The following is a 20,506-nucleotide window of genomic DNA, read 5'->3' as shown; positions in this document are numbered from 1 at the left end:
GCACTCGAGGCCGGGCAGAGGAGGCCGTGACAGAAAGTCCTGGTGCCACCTGCTGTCCTTGCCCTCTCGACCCTTCCAGGCTCCACTGCCGAGGCCGCACGCATCATCTACCCACCCGAGGCCCAGACCATTATCGTCACCAAAGGCCAGAGTCTCATCCTGGAGTGTGTGGCCAGTGGGATCCCCCCACCCCGGGTGACCTGGGCCAAGGACGGGGCCAGCATGGTTGGCTACAACAAGACACGTTTCCTGCTGAGCAACCTCCTCATCGACGCCACCAGCGAGGAGGACTCGGGTACCTACCGCTGCATGGCCGACAACGGCGTGGGAGAGCCGGGAGCCGCCGTCATCCTCTACAACGTCCAGGTGTTCGGTGAGCTTCTCCCCGGCGCTCCTTGCCCTGCTTATTGGTTGGTGCTTTTTCCAGAAACGCACAGCCCGAGGCTTAGATGGGGCTGGTGCCTTGTGACTTTCAGACCTCGGAGTGGGACAGCCTGAACCTCTCAGGCTTGTGGATGTCCAGTCCCTGGTCCTGTGACTGAGGGAGGGGATCAGCCCTCCTCTCCTCGGCAGCCCCATGGACAGAAGGCACTGTTCCTGGCTGTGGTCCCCCTCCATAGCCAGATGGCCTGGCTGGGAAGGCTCAGGGCCTCTCTGACTCCCTCTGCTCTCCCCACAGAGCCCCCCGAGGTCACCGTGGAGCTGTCCCAGTTGGTCATCCCGTGGGGCCAGAGCGCCAAGCTGATGTGTGAGGTGCGAGGGAACCCACCCCCTGCTGTCCTGTGGCTGAGGAATGCTGTGCCCCTGGCCCCCAGCCAGCGCCTGCGGCTGTCAAGGAGAGCCCTGCGGGTGGTCGGTGTGGGGCCCCAGGACGAAGGCGTCTACCAGTGCATGGCTGAGAATGAAGTCGGGAGTGCCCAGGCTGTGGTCCATCTGAGGACCGTCAGGCCAGGTGAGTGCAGCCCCCAAGGCCTCGGGAGGGCTTGAGGCTTCATGCAAGACTAATCCCACTTAGAGGCTGGAGCAATAGCACAGCGGGGAGGGCATTCGCCTTGCATGTGGCCGACCTGGGTTCGATTCCCAGCATCCTATATGGTCCCCTGAGCGTCCCCAGAAGTAATTCCTGAGTGCATGAGCCAGGAGCAATCCGCGCAATGCTGGGTGTGACCCAAAAAGAAAAAAAAAAAGACTAACCCCCCCCCTTAGAATCCCAACCTGTAAAACTCTTCCACTAAGTTCCAGTTTATGTTTACTTCCTAAAAGAAAGTGGAAGTGCACGTTCTTATTAATAAAAGGGACCTATTTAACCTGTATCTTAAAAAAAAAAAATCCTTCCTGGGACCTGAGTGATAGTACAGTGGGAGAGGCACTTGCCTTGCATGCAGTTAACTTGGGTTTGATCCCTGGCACCCCAAATGGTCCCCAAGCCTTGCCAGGAGTGATCCCTGAGTGCAGAGCCAGGGTAAGCCCTGAGCACTGCTCAGTGTGTGACACCAAAATAAACCAAAAAAAAAATCATTTTTAATTGGTATAATCAGTAGGTTCCTGGGATTCTGTGAACTTAATTCTGTGAACTTAATCAGTGTTCTAACATAAAGAAAAAATTAAGACTAGAGAGAGGGTGCTGTGGGTAGGGTGATTGCTCTGTCCACCCAGGTTCGATGCCCAGCGCTCTATATGGCCCTATATGGCTCCATATGACCACTAGGACTAATTCCTGAGCATCTCTGGGTGCGGCCGAGAAACAAAGAAAGCAGAAGAAAATAAAAAGTAAGTCTAGGGGTCAGGGAGCTCATTCAAAAGGCGAGAGTTTATGCCTTGCTGTGATAGCCCCCAGATCCAATCCCTGGCATCTCATGACCCCCGACACACAGCTGGTGTTCAGTCCTGGTGGCCCCCAAACCCTCTTTGCCACCCTGAGCAGTTCTCATTCAGAGCAGTTTTCCATCACTGCACATGAACACAGAAGCATCAAACACATGAAGCTGGGCCGATTGTTGCAGGGACAGCCCTGATGTCCCCCGAGCACTGCTAGGGAACTGCCCCCCACAAAAAAAAATAAGTAAAGCAAAGCAGGTCTGTCATCAGCTTGGTCCACTTCACTTGGCGTCTATAACCCAATTGATCAGTGACTGCATGCTCTGCATGGGGTTTGGGAGTGAGGAGAAGGCAGAGACCCCCCCCCCCCCGAGACCCTGCCTCTGGGCATGCCTTTCCTGGGGGGAGAGAGCACTGAGCCTACCAGCACTTTGTTAGAAAGAGGACAGTGAAGACAGGGGCTGTGGCAGCTTCCAGTGGACTATCCCCTCTCACAGATTTGGGCCCTGCACACCCTGGGCCGTGGTTGGCTGCGCTCTTCAGGAACATCCCCACAGCCTGCCCACGAGACAAGTGGCTGGGTCGTCACACTTCGGGAGCAAACAATTTGCACCTGAGAGGCATGTGCGAACCTCGGAGAATGAGGGGCCAGAGAGGCCGGCCTCGGCATGGCAGGGCTGGTGTGCTCTTCACAGAACTGGCCTGTGCGTCCAGCAGCTCACTGCCCCTCACAGCTCCTGGACGGGACCTCTTTCTGCCTCCGCCCGTCGCCCTCATTTTTCTTCTGGGGGCACTGGCTCGGTGACCTGAGGGGACTGACGCTCTCTTCCTGCCCTTCTGTTTTCCTGCTCAGGCATGACCCTGAGGCCCGGGCGGGAGGCCAAGCTGGACACTGCCACCTCTCCCATGACGCCCGCCGGACCTGCAAGTCCTGACCAGCTGCTGAAGGGCCTCCCGAGACCCCCACCGTCGGCGCAGCCGGCATCCACGCGGTGCCTTGGAGAGAAGGGGCCGGTAGCTCCTGCTGAGGCCCCCATCATCCTCAGCTCGCCCCGCACCTCCAAGACAGACTCGTATGAGCTGGTATGGCGGCCCCGGCACGAAGGGGGAAGTTGGGCGCCCATCCTCTACTACGTGGTGAAGCATCGCAAGGTACGGGCCCTCCCTCCACACAGCCACCTCTGTGGGGGCTCTCTGCCCTCATTTGCTCTTCTTTTTCATTATTGTAGTTTGGATCACATGTTTACAGTGCTTTTGGCTTTTTGGGTTTTGATGTATGTAGTTACCTCACCGCTGAACCACCCAGAGGTCTCCGACCATTTGTCTCTGTCCTTATACTACCGCCAGCCTCCTCTGAGCCTCCCTGACTTCCCTTCTCCTTCCCTGGCTTCCTTATTTCTCTGATCCAGGGCCAGGGGGGTTGCCATCAGTTGATAACTTCCATTGCCTTGTTCTCTATACCACGGATAAGTGAGAACCTCTGGTATTTGTCCTTCTCTCTCTGGCTTAATGTGATACCCTCAATTCCATCCAGGTTGCAGTGGTCTTCACGATCTTATCTGGTTTCTTATAGCCACGCAGTGTTTCAGTGTGTATCTACGGTACACGCTTATCTGTTCATCTGCCGTTGGGCACTTATGTTGTTTCCACTTCCTGGCTGTTGTACCAAGTGCTGCCGTTCCACACTCATTTTCCTGAGGCTAGTGCTTCTGGCTTCTCATTCCTGAGGAGAGCGCACCCACCTCCCCTCTTCCTTCTGACATTTGTTGCTGCTGTTTGTTTGGTCTTGTTTTTTGACCACAATCGGCTCTGTGGGTCCCTCTCTGCAGGAACTCTGGCCCGGCGGGCACACTCTATGGCCAGAAAAGCAAATACCTGTGAACAAGTGTTGGCTCTGAGGGCGTATGAAAAAGCCTTTCAGTTCTCGGGATTCGTCCACTTTCGGGTTTTGGCCAGCAGGCATTTGAGCTAAAAACGGGGTGCGTTGTTCAGGCCTCAGCTCCTCCTCCCGGACAGAGGGAAGTCTGTCCAGGTACATGTGTCTGGCTCTGGTGCGACATGGGACATGGCTGAGCTGTCCCTGCTGCTCTAAGTGAAAGCACTCACCTGCGGCCATCGCACAGGGAAGAAAGGGGTCCTCACCTGTAAGGAAAGGCCTGTACATCCCCTCTTCTGCCCATGTGCTTGCTGTTCTCTTTCTGAAGTCAACAGACAGGAGAATGTCGTCGTTCTTAACTAGATTTTAAAAAAACAATAATTTGATGGGGGCCTGAGCAGTAGTAGTGGGGCCTTTGCCTTGCATGCAGCTGACTTCAGTTTGACCTCCGGGACCCCAGCTCGCCAAGAGTGACCCCTGCGCAGAGAGCCAGGAGTGAGCCCTGAGCACTGCCAAGGGTGACCCCCCCCCAACAAACAAACAAAAAAGAACAAACCCCTCTATTTTGATAAGTAATATGGTTATAAATGCTTGACTTTATGATGCCTCTTTATTATTTTTTACTTATGAAAGTGCTGGGGTACACTAGGTAGGTGAATTTAATGGGGTATGGCTTTTCCCAGAACTATATATTGTCCCCTGGGCCCCAGCAGGATCAGTCCCTGAGCACAGAGCAAACCCTGAACCCAGCCGAGTGTTACTGTCCACCGACTAAAAAACTGTATGGCAGTGGAATGGGAAGTCTTGGACTCTCTTCCTTCCAAAGCAGAGCCTGAAACCCAGCCTGAGACACAGGCTGGATCCCCCTAAGCCTCACTGCCCATCACATTCTGTTCTCTACCCCCCGTTGACATGCTCCTCACTCAGGAGATCTCCGGTCCACACAAATTTGCAGAGATCCTGGGTGGTAAGAGAGACACCTAAGGCCTAGGTTGCCTCCTAGGCGGGACCTCGGGAGGGGCTGGGGGAGCAGCTTCTCCTTGTCCCTCCACCTGGTGGCCTTCCCAGAGTTGGCCACAATAGGGCGGCCGGGCGTGGAGAATGAGTTCCTAATAGAAAGTGGCATTGTTCAGCCCAGGCTATGGGACACGGCTGGCCCCAGTTCTTATTTCCCCACGTAACTGGACACCTCTGTCTGCGGGTTGTAGACAGAGATCGGGTCAGGCCAAATACTCATGGTCCCCAGGAGACAAGAGTCAGCAGGAGAGCAAGAATAATATTTTTCAGGCCAATAGGTGGTCGTGAAACTGCCCCAGCAAGAGACAGGCTGGCAAAGGCCATGCATGGTGATCCGGAAATGCCAGCCCGGGGCTGCACTCAGCCCCTCGGTGTGTGTGTGACAGTGACTAATCACCATCCAGTTCGTATTCTGGAACCCAGTGGAAGCGTGAGGGCAGTGCAGGGCAGGCCGGAAAGAGAGGGGGCGTTGGAAAAGTAGGAGATGTCAGCCCCTCACTTGGAGCTGGCCCCTGGACACTGCCAGGGCAGAAATTCAGTCTCAAAAGCAGCTCCCTTCTCGAGAGACTAGCGCGTCTCTTAAAAAAAAGTTTACAACTGTACCTCATGGTGTTTCGCTAATAAAAATTAAAAAAAAAAGACTAACACATAAACACACACACACACACACACACACACAAAGGACTTTGATAACAAAAAGCAGTATTTGGGTTGAGATTTTTTTTCACACACATTCTTGCCAGAGGCTGGGAATCTGCCATCCCAGTTTCACTTTTTCACACGTGGGATGTCGGTCTCATTTCCTCGTGCATCTGCAAAGCCTAGGCTACTGTGTTTGGGTTTCCCTGCACCGCTGGGGATTCGCAGTTTGTAAAAACTTCTCCCCTTGGAAGAAATCCTGGAAGGCTGACACTAATGAGCGTGGACCATCCCTGTCCCTTGAATAGTAGGTTTTGTTCTCGGCTGGAATCTTCTGCTTGGGGAGAAGCGTTTTCCCTCCCAGCTGTGCGTGGCTCAGGCGAACCGGAGCTCAGGGGCCCACAGGAGCGGAAGTGTGAGCCATCCACATGTGGCAGTTGCAGCTTCTGTTCGGTCCTAAAAGACGGCGTGTGCGGTCGGGGAGCAGAGACAAAGCAACTTCTGGGCATTGTCTGGTGGGGAACCTGCAAGCCCCTTCATTTTGTTCCTTTAGTGGCACACCCCAAGGCATTTAACCGTGTTACACAATTTTTAAGTTCTTTAAGCGAGGACTCAGAACAAAAGCCCCCAAAAGAGTAGAAGTGGCACAAAACTTGAGCTGAAGATGTGGAGCTGGGGAGGAGCCCGGTCCAGAGTGCTAGGGGCTGCTTGGGGCTGCGTTCCATGCTGATTTGAAGTGTGCTCTGAAATTCTTGCTTCTCTTCAGAGTTAAAGGAACTTCCTGGTGGAGCCGGGAAGAGACCCAAAGGGCGCCCAAACCCCCCTGGGCTTCCAGTCTGCCCGCCTCTTGTTTACTCTTCTACCCTCTCTGGAACCAAGTCGTGCATTTTCACTTGCCTGTGGTGTGACCTCCGGCAAATGACTCACTCACCTCCTGGGGCCTTACTTTGCTCATATGTGGAGCAGAAACATGTGAACACCTGTTCAGAGAAAGTTTCCCACTCCCTGCCTGGAGATGTCTCCCGTCCTCCCATCCTCCTGGGAACCCACTGTGGTTGCCATTCCCCTCCGCATCTCGTTAGACTGGATTGAAAAGAAGTGTTTAGTCAAGGGCCAGGAATATTGCTCCAGAGTTGGAAACTTGTCTCATGAGTTGGGGGAGAAGGCCGCTGGAATAGAGAAGGGACCCCTAAGACAGTGGTGGTAGAAGGAATCTTTCGGGATGGGAGATGTGTGCTGAGAGTCAATAAAGGACCAAACATGATAACCTCTCAGTATCTGTATTGCAAATCCTAATTCCCAAAAGTAGAGAGAGCGTATGGGGGAAAGTGTCTGTCACAGAAGCAGAGGGAGGGTGGGAATGGGGAGGTTATATGGGAACATTGGTGGTGGGAAATGTGCACTGGTGGAGGGACGGGTGTTGGATCATTGTATGATTGTAACTTAAGCATGAAAGCTTGTAACTGTATCTCGCTTTGGTGGAAGGAAGGAAGGAAGGAAGGGAGGAAGGAAGGAAGGAAGGAAGGAAGGAAGGAAGGAAGGAAGGAAGGAAGGGGAAGGGAAGGAAAGAAAAGAAAGAAAAGAAGTGTTTGGTTTAAACAGAGCCCAGGCTTGTAACTGTATCTCGATTTGGTGGAAGGAAGGAAGGAAGGAAGGAAGGAAGGAAGGAAGGAAGGAAGGAAGGAGAAGGGAAGGAAAGAAAAGAAAGAAAAGAAGTGTTTGGTTTAAACAGAGCCCAGGCTTGTAACTGTATCTCGATTTGGTGGAAGGAAGGAAGGAAGGAAGGAAGGAAGGAAGGAAGGAAGGAAGGAAGGAAGGGAAGGAAGGAAAGAAAAGAAGTGTTTGGTTTAAACAGAGCCCAGGCTTGTAACTGTATCTCGATTTGGTGGAAGGAAGGAAGGAAGGAAGGAAGGAAGGAAGGAAGGAAGGAAGGAAGGAAGGGGAAGGGAAGGGAAGGAAAGAAAAGAAAGAAAAGAAGTGTTTGGTTTAAACAGAGCCCAGGCAAGAGTGTGTGTACAGTGTAGAGATTTGAGGGAATATGCAGAGTGGTCTTGGGAGAAACTCTCAGCAGCCAACTCAGGCCATTGAGCCCCCCACTGCCCCCCTACCCTGGAATTTCCTCTGGGGACCATTTGGTGGGTCCAGAAGCCTGATTTCCTGTCCCAGCAAAGCCAGCTGGCCGCAGGGTGGCAGGATCCATGCTCCAAGTGCTCTCCCTCCCCTGCCCGGCCTGACCCCTCGCCCCACGTGACCTCATTCTGTTCTCCTCGCCCACTGCAGCCCTCTGGGGGCTCCCATCTCAGGCCCGTCCTCATGCCAGCCCCTTCTCCAGCAGGTCACCAACTCCTCTGAAGACTGGACCGTCTCTGGCATTCCTGCCGGCCAGCACCGGCTGACCCTCACCAGACTCGACCCTGGGAGCTTGTACGAAGTGGAAATGGCCGCTTACAACTGCGCAGGCGAAGGCCAGACAGCCATGGTCACCTTCCGGACAGGTGGGGGCTCAGACCTTGGCCCCCACTTGGGGTTTCCGTGCGCTCGTGGAGATCCTCCCAGCCCTCCCCATCCCCCACCCCCCACCTTGAAATCACTTTCCTTTCCATTGGCTTCTGTGCCCAGGCCATGTTCCCCTCTCTGCTGGGAGAGCCACCACTAGCCGGCGGCTCTGCACCCCTCTGACCTCCCTCCCCCCACACACACACTGCTGCAGGGATTGCACACGCTGTTCCGCCAGTCCCGGGAGTCAGACTGCACTGCCGACTGGCCCCCCCCACACCCAACCCTTGGCTGGGTGCAGGCTTAGAGATCAAACACCCACATCCTGCTCTGCTCTCGTAACCCATGTCCGTGCAGGACGGCGACCCAAACCCGAAATCCTGGCCAGCAAGGAGCAGCAGATTCAGAGGGACGACCCCGGCACCGGCCCGCAGAGCAACAGCCAGCCGGAGCACGGACGCCTCTCCCGTAAGCCCCCACTGCGTGCCTCCAGGGGGGCCAGCACCCACACCCAACCAGGGCCACTGCCTCCAGCTTCCTCACTGCGTGTGGGTCCGGGGAGGCTGGGTGTGTAGCACCTGGATTCTTGGATGTTCTCTTGCCATCTCCCCTGATGACCCGCCATGAGGAGATGCAGTTCAGGGATCACTTGTATCACTTGAATCACTTGTCATCCCGTTGTTCATCGATTTGCTTGAGCGGGCACCAGTAATATCCCCATTCTTCCCTGTCCCGTGCTAGCGTAGCCCAGTGGCATACTGGGGGCTCTTTCAGGGCCAGGGGAATGAGGCCCGATATTGTTACTGTTTTTGGCATATTGAATACGCCACGGGGAGCTTGCCAGTCTCTGCCATGTGGGTAGGATACTCTTCAGTAGCTTGCCGGGCTCTCCGAGAGGGAGAGTTTGTTTTATTATAGTCTCTGGATTTTGGCCGTTGATGGGATTGCATGGCCCCGGGGGCAGTTTGTGGGTGTTAACTGCCTAGCAACTGGAAAACGGGGGGTCTAGGTGGAGGAGGCCCAGTTTCGATCCAAGCGGGCCTGGAGATCTCAGCCCTGGGTCCCGCACACCTGGGTTCCTCTGCCACTTCCTTCATGCGTGAGGCTCCTCCGAGCGTGTGGAGAGTGGCCTTGAGCATGGCTTTGGCTGGGTTCTGGAGGTTTTTGGCTGCCGGGGTTCTGCTTGGGGCAGGGAGGGAGACTTAACCCGCCCCCCTCCGAGGGGCCCCGGTGAAGACAGCCTGGCGCGGGGTCAGGAGATTCTGCATCGCTCCAGGAGAGTCTGCGTCATTCAGGAATATTGAAGCGAAACACTATAGAGTCCAACCCTGGGCTGACTGACCCTAGGGGTGGAGAGAGTCGTGCAGGGCAGGCCACCACACTCTGGTACCTCAGGGGTGGAATAGTCAGGGCTACTCTCAAAAACTCCTCCCCTTCAGGACAGTGACCCGGGGGGAAACAGCCACAAAGGTGAAAGGACCATGGGAGGAGCGGCCCCTCGGAACAGGGCAGGCCTGGTGACCACCTGGCTGTGGTCTTATTGTGTCCCCCTATCCCCGTCCCCCCACTGCCTCCCTTTAGCCCCAGAAGCTCCAGACAGGCCCACCATCTCCATGGCCTCCGAGACATCAGTCTACGTGACCTGGATTCCCCGGGGCAACGGCGGCTTCCCCATCCAGTCCTTCCGTGTAGAGTACAAGAAGCTGAAGAAAGTGGGAGACTGGATTCTGGCCACCAGTGCCATCCCGCCTTCGCTGCTTTCTGTGGAGATCACGGGTCTGGAAAAAGGTAGGGTCCTCTGGCGGCCCCACAGAGGGCAGTGGGTGCTCTGTAGACTCCTCGCTCCTCACGGAGCTGCCGTCATGCTCAGGGCCGTGTTCTGGGTGCCTTGGTGCCCCCAGCTCTTCCTCCTTCCTTTACTCCCTCGGAGGTCCTGGGAGGCTCCTTTCAGAGGTGGGTGGGAGTTGTGAGTTCTCTGGAGACTTGACTTTAGGGGAGGGCAGTCCGGAAGATCCCTCGAGGTCTGGGGCTATCTGAGTGGACGTTGAGGGGGGCGGTGAATTGCGTGTTTCCTGACTCAGGGGTTCAGGAAGTGTCTCTCACCAGGCACCTCCTACAAGTTCCGGGTCCGGGCTCTGAACATGCTGGGGGAGAGTGAACCCAGTGCGCCCTCCCGTCCGTACGTGGTGTCGGGCTACAGCAGCCGAGTGTATGAGAGGCCGGTCGCAGGCCCTTACATCACCTTCACTGATGCCATCAATGACACCACCATCATGCTCAAGTGGATGGTAAGCTGTTCTGGAGAGTCCTGGGGGGAGCCAGGGCAGGAGCCAGTCATTCCTCTGCCTCGTTGCCCTTCAAAAACAGACGATCCCAGTAAACGCCACGCCTCCTGTGTACCCAAAGTTGGGACCAGAGAAACTCACCCTCATATTAGCCCAGGGCTTTCAGAGGACTGTCTTTGGAGAAGTGGTAGGTTGGTTTCTTGTCCTCAGAAATGTGGTGCCTCTGAGCTAGATACTCTAGCGCGTAATCTCTACAGCATCTGAGCTAGATACTCTAGTGAGTAATCTCGACAAGCATATGAGCTAGGTACTCTAGTGGGCAACCTCTGCAGCATCAGAGCTAGGTACTCTAGCGAGTAATCTCTATAGCATCTGAGCTAGATAATCTGGTTTGCAGTCTCTACAACATTTGAGCTAGAGACTCTAGCGAGTAATCTCTACAGCATTTGAGGTAGGTACTCTAGCGAGTAATCTCTACAGCATCTGAGATAGGTACTCTAGTGAGTAATCTCTATAGCATCTGAGCTAGGTTCTCTAGCGAGTAATCTCCAGCATCTGAGCGAGGTACTCTAGTGAGTAATCTCTACAGAGATACCATCTGAAATTTCTGCCAGGGACCCCCAGTGAATTTTATTTTGTTCATTTGTATTTTTACATTGACATCATTGGTTTGCATTATGGAATGTCAGGCATTAAGCTTCTCTGTGTGTGAAATTGTCACCCACCATTTGGGCCCCAGAACCTACCATGTACCACCAAAAAGACCCCTCCGCACCCTCCTACCCCCCATCCCCTTTTTCTCTAGCAACCACCATAGTTGACACTGATTCTAGGAGTTAGTTTTGTTGTCTTTTTGCCAGATCATTTGCTTTAGTAAATCAAAGTCCACATATGAGTGGGACCTACAGATAACTTGTTCACTTCCTTATTTCATGTAGCATAACCATCTCAGGATCCATCCATTTTGTCCCCAAAGACACAGTTTCATATTTTTAAAATTATAGTGTAATATTCCATTTCCAGAGTAGTATTTCACAGCTTCCTTAGCTAACCGTTTTTGGTGCATTTAGGTTGAGTCCAGGTTTGGGTTATGATTTTTGAGAATTGTAACATAAGCTTATTATTTTTTTTTTTTTGGCATGAACTCAGGGCCTCATTTGTGAGGCATGTTTCTCTACTACTAAACCACAGTTACAGCCCTTCAGTGAGTTGTAAACTCTTGGCGGGGTAAAATTTCCATGCAGCCCTGTTTCTGTTTACACGATTTCTTTGCTCCAGTGTCAACTCGTTTTTCCTCCATTCCTTGCAGTATATTCCAGCAAGCAACAACAACACTCCCATCCACGGTTTTTATATCTACTATCGACCGACAGACAGTGACAATGATAGCGACTACAAGAAAGACATGGTGGAAGGTGAGATCACTTGTGTGTGGACAGTTTCCCATACTGGCGAGAGGGCAGTCGATGCTGACCCTGTGTGTCCAGCATCATTCACTCAATCACAACACCCTTGGGGCTGTCAGTTCATAAGCCCATGCAAGCACTTCAGCTCATGGTGAAGGAACAACAGGAGTTGGGGGAGGGTATCCAGAAAATTGCTCCTGTGTTTCCTAACCCTGGCCCATGCCTGTTCATGGCACCAGCACATACACACACACACACACACACACACACACACACACACACACACACAAAACGCCTGACTGACTATGATGTGAGGGGCAGGCATGCCAGATACATACTCCTCCATGCCACACTCTTCCTCCCTCTCTCTCAGGAGATAGATATTGGCACTCCATCAGCCACTTGCAGCCAGAGACCTCCTACGACATTAAAATGCAGTGCTTCAATGAAGGAGGGGAGAGCGAATTCAGCAACGTGATGATCTGTGAAACCAAAGGTCAGTCTCTTGGGGCTCTCTGCTCTCTTCCTGCTATTTCCAGTCTACATGAGCCAAGTTGCTTTTCTGTGTGTGGCTTCCTCCCCCAGGATATCTCGTATTTTCCAAGTGAGGAAAACTTTGTCATGTGTAACCCTTTCATTCACTTGTCTGTGCCTCATCTATAAAGATGAATGACTCCCATCATTAAGGACTTTGGGGTGCTTAGGAACAAACCCATTCTTCGGCAGGAAATTTGCTATAAACACTTGATCCCTGTGATAATACCTGATACTTACACTGGCTGGTTCATTTAACAGCAGCCCGCGAGACTGCAAAGAAACTGAGCACAAGGAAATTGTGTTGCCACCCACTCGTGGTAACGTGTGCTTTGCACCAGTTTCATCTAAGTATCAAACCAGACTCTCTCCCCTAAAACATGTTAAACAGATTCACATAAGTTATTATTTGTCTGTTGGTCTAGTGCCACGATCACTGTTCTTTTCATTTTGCAAATACTCAAAGACTAGAGTCAGGAGGAGGTCACAGAGGAATAGGAATGGAGACGTGGTGGGGAAACGTTTTCCTGTCATTGGCAGCAATAGTTTCAGCAGTTTTCAGCCATTTGCCAAATATGACTCACCGCCTCCGCTCTGCACTTCCTGCCCTCTTCTGTCACACAGAGTGCAGTGAGTGGCAGGTATATGCACAGCCCTAAAACATGTATCAGAGGATAAGAAATCGAGACTTTCGCCAAGGCTGCAAAAGGCTTCAGAATAGGAAGTGGCTCTGGAGGGGGGGCAGGGTGGAGGGTCACCTTTCCTGTGCCAAGAGCCATTTGGATGTCTATAACATCATTGGCGAGCTCTACAAAACAGGTAGACGGTGTGCAGCCGACAAACAACACCTGTGTCTGTCCCATTGTGTACCATTTGATCCCACAGGCTTTATATGACCAGACATTCCCCACCTGCTCTCAGTGGCTCTCAGGGAAGAGACCAGGGACATGGAGTGTGCAGGCCAGGGAGGGCCCTAAGAGGTAGAGAAGGGCCATCGTTGTTTTATGAAGAAGGGTCACTGGTGACTGCTTAAGAGTAGGCTGAGGGGTTGGGGAGTCAAGCAGAGAGGAGGAGGGTGGGTTTTAGTCTCCCTGAAGCAGGGAGGGTAGAACCAGGGGCCGTAGGTACATGGCAGGGCTAGGAGTCAAGCCCTGAGCATCATGCTTTAGTCATGCACAGGCCATGCAGCCCTGGGTCGAAGTGGAGAGACCCAGCAGGGAACGAGATTCCTTATGTTAGGAATATGGAGAAACCACCTGCAGACTGGCTGAGTCAAACCATCTAAGACCTTGAGATGCCAGGGTCCCTGTAACCGCCCTCCCAGGCTCCTGCCGGGCAGGCTTGAGGTCAGCTATGGACTGACAGTCATAATGTTGTACGTTGAATTCACGGGGACAGAGAATGTGACACAGAGAGTGCACGTGGACTCAGGGGGACCTGGGGGAGACCTGGGAGAAGGCAGACAAGAGCACAAAGGGTCTGCCTTCTCGAGGTGATGGGAAGCGGAGGCAGGGAGTGGGGTTGTGGCAGCAGGTGACAATGTCAGATTCATGGATGACAGCAAAGGCCAGAGAGGATGTTTGTGTTCTTTGAAGTGGTGTCTCATGAGTATGTTTGTCCTGGGGGGACAGGGTCGCTCCAAACATCTGTCCTGTTCCCCTGCTCCAGTAGTAATAGTAGCAGCAGCAGCAGCAGTAATAGTCATAGCTTACGTGTACTTCACATCTCTGAATCATGTCCAGAAATAGCAGCTTCCTGGGTAGATTCCTCCCCATTTCTATGTATTTGTATATATTTTCTTCCCAAAGTTCACCACCTATTTGTTTAGAAAACTCCTGACTAGTCCTGACCAGAATTCTCAGACTGATTCTTATACTTGGCTCACCAATATCTCAGGTTATATTGTGAAAATGGAAGGTTCACTTTGCTGTGGTACCCAATTTCACATTCACTGCTAAATTTCATGCCTCACTGCAAAGTCTTTCTCGCCATATCTATGAAATCACACACACACACACACACACACACACACACACAATTTATTGTGAAGGAAACATCAAAGAAATAGATGCTGCAGTGAGTTTTCTCCATAATTCCAGCTCGGAAGTTTTCTGGCCAGCCTGGTCGGCTCCCACCCCCAACTCTGGTGCCGCCTCAGCCACCACCCCCTGAAACCATGGAGCGTCCGGTGGGTCCCGGGGCCATGGTGGCCCGCTCCAGCGACCTGCCCTATCTGATTGTTGGGGTCGTCCTGGGCTCCATCGTCCTCATCATCGTTGCCTTCATCCCCTTCTGCCTGTGGAGGGCCTGGTCTAAGCAGAGTAAGTGAGCAGCCCAGCTGGGTGGAGTGGGGACCCCGGGAGGAGATGCGGGTCACCGGGCCCCTAACAGGCCATGTCCCCTTCACATTCCTGAGAACTCATGCTCCTGGGGATTGCCAGGGGTTGAAAGAGACTCAGAGATTCCGAGTAGACCCAGGCGGATGGAGAAGTCCTCTGTGTTGTCTTCTCCACGTTTCAGGGAGCTCAACAGTTGACTGGCTCCAGCCATTTTTGACACCTGAAGCTGCTTTAAAGCACAAGTTCATGCTTTAAACTTCTCTGGTCTCTCGGCTGGCCTTGGACTTAACCCCAGTCGTGGCTAAACTGATTGCCCTCTGCTGATTTCAAGTGACCACACCTCTGATCACCTTGCACATCTCAATATTATTCCTTCCCATCCCCTGCCACCTTGTCTCCAATTTTTTTTCCACTCCATTTCCTCAGCCTTGTCCCTGCCAATGTTTTTTTTCAAAGATCAGTCTAACTGGAAGGTGGGGATGGGGCGGAGAGAGCACAGCAAGGAGGGCACCTGTCTTGTTGCATGCAGTAGACCCAGGTTAGATCCCGAGCATTCTATATGGTCCCCCAAGCCCTGCCAGGAGCGAGCTCAGAGTGCTGGGTCAAGAAAAAGGCCTGAGTACCACAAGGTGTGGTTCCCCCTAAAAAAAAAAAGTGTTAGGAAGAAATGAGCGCCAGGAAGATTTTCTGTGGGAGTGTTTCTCATCCCTGGGCCTTTTCACCTTCCTGCCTCATTGGGACACTCAGTGATCGGAAATATTTGGGGATTCACGTGGGACTTGTCTAAGCAGTCCCAGGCCTCACTATCCCCACCTTCTCCCCCCAACCCCCCCACCCGGTCTTCCAGAACACACAGCAGACTTGGGGTTTCCCCGAAGTGCTTTGCTAACCTCCTCCTGCCAGTACACAATGGTACCACTGGGCGGTCTCCCAGGCCACCGAGCCAGTGGCCAGCCCTACGTCAGCGGCACCAGTGGACGCACCTGTGCCAATGGGATGCATGCGAACAGGGGCTGTCCCGCAGCTGCCCGGGGCTACCCCGGCATCAAGCCTCAGCAGCACTGCCCCGGGGAGCTCCAGCAGGTAACGTGGTCCTGAGAGCGCACCAAGCCTAGCAAGGGTGTGTGTGTGTGTGTGTGTGTGTAGGGGGAAGAGGGGTTGGGAGAAGAAGGGAATGGGGCTCTAACAAGGGGGTGGGTTATGTGTGTATGTGCGTGCATGCATGCACGCAGGGGGAGGCGGGGGGGGGGGGCGTGGAGGAGGAAATGGGGCCGTCCTCCTTTCCTAATCCTCACTCCTGGCCCAGGCTTACTTTGGGCAGAGACAACTAATCCTGGTGCTTACTTCATTCCTTCCTTTTCTATTCCTCAGCGGGATGACAGCAACAGCCTTCTGAGACAGACTGTTCTTGGCAAAGGCTATGACTCCCACTGTCACCAGATCCCCAGGTAACCATCACCACCCCTGCCCCCTTGCTTCCTCCTGCCAGTCCTCAGCCCAGAGCTCGCCTCTCTATCTCCTCGAATCCCTCGTCAGCAGTCCCTGGGTGGCAACTGGCGGTGCTTTTCTCAGGGGCCCACATCCGACATCCTGGTCCAGGGATTCTCAGGCTAATGGGTGTCTGCAGCCCTCAGGCTGGCTCTGCTCCATGCCATGGACGAGTCCCCCAAACTCTGTCCCTCCCTTGGCGGCCAGAGGGGCACAGATACTTGACCCACTGCCACCACACTCTGTACCCCATGTCCTCTCATACGCTCAGTGCTCGTCTGAAATCCAATGGACACAGGTTAGAATTGTCCATAGAAATGGTGCCCTGACACTTTTTATGGGGGTTGGGGCCAACATCCAATGATGCTCACGGGTTACTCCTGGCTCTGTGCTCAGGAATTACTCCTGAGGGGGTCCTTGGGGGACCATATGCAATGCCAGAATGGAACCCAGGTTGGCCGCATGCAAGGCCAACCCGCTCCCTGCTATACTATGGCTTCAACCTTGCCGTGATGCTTCTTGACATTCCAAAGCGGAACAGGTCCGGCTGAGCCCCGACATCCTAGACAGGCCAGCAGCAGGACACTGGAGGGGGGGGGGGAATAGCTGGCTGCTCCCTATCACTGCCTCATCTGCTCTCGTGCATGCAGGGGGCACAAACCTGGCGCAGAGGAAGACTCTTGCTTGTACCCGCTGCCCGGGAGCTCCACTCACCAGCTGCTGCAGCCCTGCCAGGACCACCGCCCCCCGGAGCAGCCTGCTGCTACCAGCCACCCTGCCAGGAGGAACATGCCCTCTAGTTCGGGGCTGGACGCTGCGTGGGACCCCCTTTTCCACCCAGGTGCGTGCCCAGGGCAGGCCACTGACTAGGCTGGAGGTGACAGGAAGTGGGAATCCAGGCCTAGGCCTGACTTGAACCCTCGGGGTTTCCATAAAGGATGTGGAAGCTTTGGGGAGGGGGCCGCCCCCTTCCCTGGTGAGGGCCCAGCGGGCCTGTGGGGGTCACTGCACACCAGTCCTACGCCAACATGTGTCCACAAGGCTAGGAAAAAGGATGCCCTTTTGGTCTCTCTGTTTCAAGGTCATTCACAAATCCCTTTAGGTTCTCATAATCCGAGAGACATTCTCTAGTCACTCCCAAATACCTCGCTTTGTTGGGTCTTGTCTCTTAATTAAGGACTGAGGTTGCATCAGCCAGTCAGGAACCAGGCTCTGGGAAACATCAGCACCAACGCTGGGCTTCCACAGAGCGCTCTCCAGGGGGCTCGTGCACCCCGCCCCGCCTCGCGCTCTGCCTTCTCTTGGGCCAGTGTCTTGGAAACCAGTGGATTCTGGGTCAGGGTGCGGGGTGGACCCGCACGTCGCGGAGGTTCAGCTGAGACAGAGGTTCTGGACTGTGACTCTGGGAGGTGAGCTGCTAAGGAAAGGAGAGGCATCGCGTGGACCTGGAGTCATTAAACTGGACTCCCTGGCTGTGTGGAGACGGAGTGTGGGAGCGTGTCCTGGTCAAACATCACCCTCGCAGAGCCTCAGTGCAGGAAGCCAAGCAGGGCTCTCCCGTGCCCTCTGGGCACAGCCAGGCCTCCTGTTTTGCAGCACCTCACAGAGTATGTGGGACGACGCTAGCGAGTGGTCCCAGCTAAGACCCGAGACCCTTCTGTCCCACACAGGAGTGACACAGCCCCGAGGGAAGGCCTCCTGCCCATCCAGATTCTAACGTTGCCCTCTTCTCTCGCTCCTCAGGGCCCCCGTGCTGCCTGGGCCTGGTGCCTGTGGAGGAGGTGGACAGTCCTGATTCCTGCCACGTGGGGGGCGACTGGTGTCCCCAGCACTCCACGGGAACCTACGTGGGCCACGACCTTGGGGTGCGGCTCCCTCCGAGCCCCCCACTGCGTGTGTCCTTTGAAACGCCGCCTCCCACCATGTAGGGCAGGAGTGGGTATCCCAGAAAGACTCTAGAGTGTTATTTTAAAGAGGAAGCAGAAAAATCGGTATTTATTTTTCTATAATAGCCATATTTATATATTTATGCACTTGTAAATAAATGTATATGTGTTTTATATAAATATATCTATTATAATTCTGGAGAGAGTGAAGGGGTCTGACCCATGGAGGGTACAGGAGGGTGAACAAGCCCTTGGAGAATCGGAGGCAGCTGGGAGAGGGGAGGATGGACTGGGAGGGGCAGCAGGAGGCCCCCGGGAAGCCGAGCAAAGGAGGAGGCCCAGAGGCACCGTTGGCACAACCCCGTGGGAGCAGCTCTGGCCACAAGTGCCAGGCCAGAGACACACGTGCAGATGGCGGGTCTGGTGCTGCAGGGACCGTTTTCCAAAGGTGCCCGCGAGGACAGACTACGATGTATACTACAAGCATTATAAGTACTATTACAGCATTAACAAACTTTCCAGAATCAATAATCTGTGGCAACATATCTCTGTAAAAACAAACACTGTAACTTCTAAATAAATGTTTAGTCTCCATCTTAGTCACGCCTGAGTCAGTGCTCACCGCAGAAGGGTTCAGTGTTGGGGGAGTCGAAGAAAATACCCCCGGGTGAGGGTTTCTGATCATTAAGAGAGGAGGTATGGAAAACGTAACGCTTCTCTCTGTCTTTGTACGTGTTCTGTGTTGGCCGTGTCCCAAAAGTTAGTGCTTTTGCCAGTAGGACGGAGTGGGCGCTAGGCAAGAGGAGCCGATTCCCACCCTTACCTTACTGACTGAACCCGAGGTGACGTTTTGGTCATAACAAAGGAAGGAAACTCCCCCTCTTCCCCTAGATACATGAAAGACACAAACTTCTCCCAAAATACCCTTTCGAAGTGCCATGCGTACACATGAACACGTGCCAGCCAATAGAACTCACTGCCCTTCTTTCTGGAGTTACACAGCACTGCCAGAGAAGCTGAGTCACAAATTGGTTTAAATCAACATTTATTACTATCATCCAACCACAAGATCGACCTTCCTATGGGAAACTAGATGGCAACTGAAGCTTGCAATGAATGCACCAACACACACTTCTGAAATCTCGAAAATCCATCCCTAAAATTCAAAGTTGAGTTACAGATCAAATGCCACACTGTGGTCCGCTGCTGGATAACCCCGATTAGCTGTTTGAATCAACTCTTTGGAGACCTGGGAAGTAACAATCAATCAGGATGAGTGCGCCCTCTGCTGGCAGGAAGCACAGCGCCTGCTCTTCCATCAAAACAACTAAACTAAAACAAAACAAAACAAAACAAAAAAAACAGCTAAACAACTAAACTGTAAAAAGAACTCCTAAGACAAAGCATGATTTAAAACTGTTTCACATAGTTTGTGAAATAAAATTAAATATTCCAAGTAACATGTAAGTGGAAAAGAAAAAAGGAGAAGCATGTGAAAAGGGAAAAATGTGACTTCAGGTATGTCTGGCGTTCAGAACCTGTTGGTCACACCCAAGGGCTGAGCAGGACTCACTTCACTAATCCAGGGGCCTTCGAACCCATTTGATTTAAACACAGTTTCTTTTTTCTCTTTATCTTCGCTATTCAAAAATATTTCTGGAAGTGATTTTGATAAATACCACATAAGTAATATGAAAATTGGTCCCATCCCCCACTCCCATCCAGTAAGAGCCTTAACGATGAGAGGTTTCGGCCCTCAGAGGAAACTGTCTCCTTCCTCCGGATCTGCAGCGGGCTGGATTGAAAGTGCTCTGTTCGTTGAGATCCTGCGCGGTTGGGTAGAGCTCTGATTTCCAGAGACTGCTCACTCCCGGATCAGATGCGTGCTCCAAGGAGATTTCAGGGTTAGGCACGAGCAGAAGTGGTGTGTGTGTCTAGTGGTGCTAGCACTGTCTCTGTGTAATGGAAGTCTACTACATTATTGGCCTGGACCCAAAATAGCAAATGCACCAAATGAAACACGAAAGAAAATTGAATAGGACTCAGGGAACTGTGGGAATGTGAAATATAGTGTCAAACTTTCAGAGGAAAGCCTCTTGAATAGATCATTTTCCATAACTCATTTTGCTGGTTCCGCTCAGAGCAGAGGCATTTGCTAAAGCTGGTTGATTCAGAAAGAAGGTTCTTTCTTGCTTTCTGCTCCTTTGGAGTTTTATTTGCCCGTGTTTCCTGAAGTCTAATGTCAAAATTCTAAAGTGCACTTCTTATTCTAACATTTTATTGGAAACATTGTCTTTTTTCTTGTGTTCTCCGAATACATAATAACATCAAAGTTGGCTTTCCCAGGAAAAAGGGAAGTTTTCTCGTGGATTGCTGAATGGTGGTTTTCCCCTGGCCAAGGGACCGAGAACTGCAGATAACCCGAAGCAAGTTTACCAAAAATGGGATGCATTATATGTTCTTTCTTGCACTTTTGAGATGCAACCTTCTAATATTTAGTATTGAGTCCATTTGGTTCCAGATCTAAAATAGTTCAAGTCAATGACTGACAGGTATTAGGTTTTTTGGTCAGTGCTCAGATAGCCAAACAGAAAAATTAAAACTACCTGACCCTACTGGTTTTAGGTATTTAGTGAGAGGCAAAACTTTGCTGACTTGGATGTTAGATTTGAAAATGGCTGGATTTGAAAAGGAAAAGAATGTCGAAGTGCCAATGGCTACC

At 52.7% G+C, this 20,506-nt stretch overlaps 1 protein-coding gene across 2 annotated transcripts in view; it reads left to right on the top strand.

Moving 5' to 3' along the window:
- Positions 1 to 18,371, top strand: part of BOC (BOC cell adhesion associated, oncogene regulated) — a 42,469-nt gene extending 24,098 nt beyond the window's left edge. The window contains exons 5-18 of one of the 2 annotated variants that reach the window (XM_056109245.1): positions 80 to 373; positions 680 to 952; positions 2,672 to 2,970; positions 7,686 to 7,845; positions 8,204 to 8,314; positions 9,428 to 9,634; positions 9,953 to 10,134; positions 11,441 to 11,546; positions 11,911 to 12,033; positions 14,171 to 14,392; positions 15,258 to 15,493; positions 15,782 to 15,858; positions 16,549 to 16,739; positions 17,642 to 18,371. In XM_056109245.1, coding sequence (XP_055965220.1) covers positions 80 to 373; positions 680 to 952; positions 2,672 to 2,970; positions 7,686 to 7,845; positions 8,204 to 8,314; positions 9,428 to 9,634; positions 9,953 to 10,134; positions 11,441 to 11,546; positions 11,911 to 12,033; positions 14,171 to 14,392; positions 15,258 to 15,493; positions 15,782 to 15,858; positions 16,549 to 16,739; positions 17,642 to 17,826 — 2,666 coding nt within the window. In that variant the 3' untranslated portion in view covers positions 17,827 to 18,371. Of the gene's footprint in view, positions 1 to 79; positions 374 to 679; positions 953 to 2,671; positions 2,971 to 7,682; positions 7,846 to 8,203; positions 8,315 to 9,427; positions 9,635 to 9,952; positions 10,135 to 11,440; positions 11,547 to 11,910; positions 12,034 to 14,170; positions 14,393 to 15,257; positions 15,494 to 15,781; positions 15,859 to 16,548; positions 16,740 to 17,641 lie in introns of both variants that reach the window. The other variant, XM_056109244.1, reaches the window with a different exon arrangement.
- The last annotated feature ends 2,135 nt before the right edge of the window (positions 18,372 to 20,506 follow it).

This window comes from Sorex fumeus, unplaced genomic scaffold, assembly GCF_029834395.1.
Source record: "Sorex fumeus unplaced genomic scaffold, SorFum_2.1 ptg000265l, whole genome shotgun sequence".
NCBI lineage: Eukaryota > Metazoa > Chordata > Mammalia > Eulipotyphla > Soricidae > Sorex > Sorex fumeus.
Note: the sequence above shows the minus strand (reverse complement) of the source record. Positions and strands in the feature narration are given on the sequence as shown.